Source organism: Haemaphysalis longicornis, unplaced genomic scaffold (assembly GCF_048455015.1).
Source record: "Haemaphysalis longicornis isolate Haplotype H1 unplaced genomic scaffold, Haemaphysalis longicornis Haplotype H1 scaffold_1, whole genome shotgun sequence".
Lineage (NCBI taxonomy): Eukaryota > Metazoa > Arthropoda > Arachnida > Ixodida > Ixodidae > Haemaphysalis > Haemaphysalis longicornis.
The window spans coordinates 469,147,394-469,150,398 of NW_027526203.1; the positions used below are offsets into that span (position 1 = coordinate 469,147,394).

A 3,005-nucleotide genomic window follows, 5' to 3' on the forward strand; every position below is an offset into this window, starting at 1 on the left:
ATTTGCGCAATCGAACGATAATTAAACTCGGTAAAACGCGCCGCGCGTCTAAAAATTGGCGCTTTACGGCGCATTGTACGCCGACGTCTCCGAACGAAATTCGAACAGGTACCTCCGACTTGCCATCATTGGACATATCATGCAAATGATGTTTTGGTTTGATCTTTTTTTGCCTTTTATTGTTCACTAAATACCAAGATTGCGCACTGATCCCTGGCCTGCGAGTTGAACAGGCAAGCGTTCAGTAACGAAATGCGGAGGTTGAAAAAGAAACAACTCGCTGATGTTTGTCTTCCGCAGGCAGGCTGCGCGGGACGCGCGGTCTTTTTTTTTGTTTGTTTTGTTTTTGCCGCGTGCGTCATCAACTGCCCGAGGCACTCAGGTAAAACCAAAACATAAGCAGCCCGAAGCATTGCCCTGCGCTACATTAAACGCAGGCAAGCAGACGAGCGAGGAGTAGGGCGAGGCGCTGCCGCGCTGCTTCTCTTTGGCGTAGAGGAAATACTTGTTTTGTATTCTTAAACAGAGCCCATCTTTCTCAGCTTCTCCTCCCTCTCTACCTCCACGCTTCCCAGTGCCACCCGCTCGCAGACGATGCACTGACATTTCCCTTCGTTCCTTGCGGGATGCGCGGCCGCTATTGGCTGAAATACAGCCATTGCGTGACGTCAGCGCAGCCAGCGCAGCCTCTGCGACACTTCCCCACCATCGCGCACAAACATCTCTTCGGCCGTTCTCCGCAGGTACGCGAATGCAGAGAGTCAAGACAATGTACGCGCGTTGACTTCGCGCTTTTACGGCGCCGTGCGGGAAGCTTCAGCTATACCAATGCGTTGCGTACTGCGCAGCTTTTGCTGACTCTTTTTGTTCGGACAGTGTCTCGTTTACGTGTGGCGGTTCGCATCTCCAAGCGAGGCATACAGCCCTCGGACTGACCGCCATTTCCTCGTTGTGTGTTCCTGTTTTCGTCAACCCCTTCCAAGGTGGGTCACCGCCGATTTTCTGCTGAGCTGTTGACAAGCTGAGATTGCCTTTCGATCCTGCGCTAGGACTTCGGAATTCGGTGACTACATCGCAGCTTTTGTGTGCGCAATCACTTTGGCCGCCATCTTGTGAAGACGGGCTCAACATGGCTGCCCGAGTCGGCCAAGCCGGTGGTCCTGTCTCTTTCGGACATTCGCCACGTCGCCGTGAACGGCCAGCGGCTGGCGGCGCTCGCCTTGTGGTTCAAAGCAATGTACTGTATCCTAAGGGCGCCGTGAAACCGGTGTCGCCGCCGACTGCCAAGGGCCGCTCTCCCACGTTCGCCAAGAGCGCTTCGTCATCGCCACCCCCTGGCGCAAACAACTATGCGGGTCCAAAGTTCAGCGAGCCGCCCTCGCCGGCAGCTCTGCCTCAACCGCCGACCCACTGGGTGGCCCCCCTGCCAGACGTCTCCAACGAGGTCTGCCTCCAAATGACCAACCAGCTCAAGATGCTTCTCAAAGTGAACGCTTGAGCTGGGGACTCGGGCGGGCCGCGGGGACTCTGCCTGTGGCGTGCAGACGGACTGACCGCGTTGTAAATGGACCGAGCCTTGGCGCTGCCTGTTGTTTTTTTGTGTTTTTTTTGTTAGTGCTTGGTTCTTGTTCTCTTGGAGTACCTGGCGTAGGAGTTCTACGGGAACTCGTCGGTGGATCTTGCTGGTAGGGCCAATTCAATCAGTATGGGTCTAGTCAGAGATGCATAGTTTTTTACAGAGTGACCATACTTACGCCCCACGACGGCTATTTTTATGCGGGTCAAGCTCTCGCCCATCACTTGTATGCGCCAGGGCTGTGATATAGCTTTTTTTTTTTTTACCCCTGGCCGCTCGGACAAGAGCAAACCTGCGGCGCATCCAAAATTTCGCGGGAGGACGGGTAATTAGTAAAAATTGGCTCAACTCATCTGATGGTCGCTTGAACATTCCGCGTCATGTATCATTGTACAAAAAGAATCACCAAGCACTGTCTCGCGCCACCTGCGTCGTCGTCGTCAGTTTTAGCCAGTGGTCTCAGTGGAGCCACATTCCATAGTTCACTCATATGGTGCAGACGGAGCTGTACGAAATATTGAGGGGAATTTGTCGTCACGTGACAAGCAAATTTGTCCAGCCGAGCTTTTGACGGGAATAGCAGCTATGGTGGCTGGGCTACTCTGCCAGACTAGTGCCCGGCATTGCCCTGACAAGACTGCCTTGTGCCCTTGCGCGTGAGAAACGACCCCCCTCCCGAACGGGTGGGGCACAACACAGGGCCGCCTACGACGTGCTGGCTCCTCGACCGTACGCCTGCCAGCAAGGTCCACCGGCCTTAAGCTTTATGAATGCTCACATAGACTTTCATTGTTAGGAGTCTAAGCTTCCTTCTCGAACCCTTCGCATGTTGGTGTAGTCTTTGTTGTCCACGTATTCCCCCCCCCCCCCCCCCTTTTTTTTTAGTCTACCGTTGGGTCATTGTCCACAACAAAAACAAAATGAGTTAAAAAAAGATGTATTTCTTTTTTTTTTGTATGCACCTTTTGACGACGATTTGGCTGCATTTTGTGGTCCAAATTTTGTACTCTCTCTCTCTCTTTTATTCCCCCTTATCCCTTCCCCCTTTTCCTGGGCCCCCTTGGGGGCCCTCCAGTGATGCGTAGTAGAAACGGCGTCAGGCGACACCTACTCGCCCACCCCAATATCCTCTCTCTCTCATGCACACCCCGTGTGCTTATGGCCCAGTGCCATCATGCACTGGCCGAAGAAAGAAGACGTGTCGCCGGGATGACGAAGTCTTGAAGATGGCCAGCTGGGTTAAGGTAACTGTTTTGTGCTCTTAGCTGGTTGTCTAACGCTTTCTTCTTGCAGGTCTGCGGGGAGAACATTTGCACTGGAGTTGAATCCAGACTTGTGACGTCGGCACTTGCGCTGGAAAATCCCATCTACAGTCACTGCTGTGACGGCCAGCCCATGACGGAAGCGAATAAATGTCTGGTAAAATTTA

General features: G+C 53.3%; 1 protein-coding gene across 1 annotated transcript; it reads left to right on the forward strand.

Moving 5' to 3' along the window:
- The first annotated feature begins 672 nt into the window (after positions 1–672).
- LOC144156235 (uncharacterized) lies at positions 673–3,005 on the forward strand. Its single transcript, XM_077688139.1, has one exon. It carries the CDS (start codon positions 1,130–1,132, stop codon positions 1,496–1,498), a length of 369 nt encoding a protein of 122 aa, XP_077544265.1. The 5' UTR covers positions 673–1,129; the 3' UTR covers positions 1,499–3,005.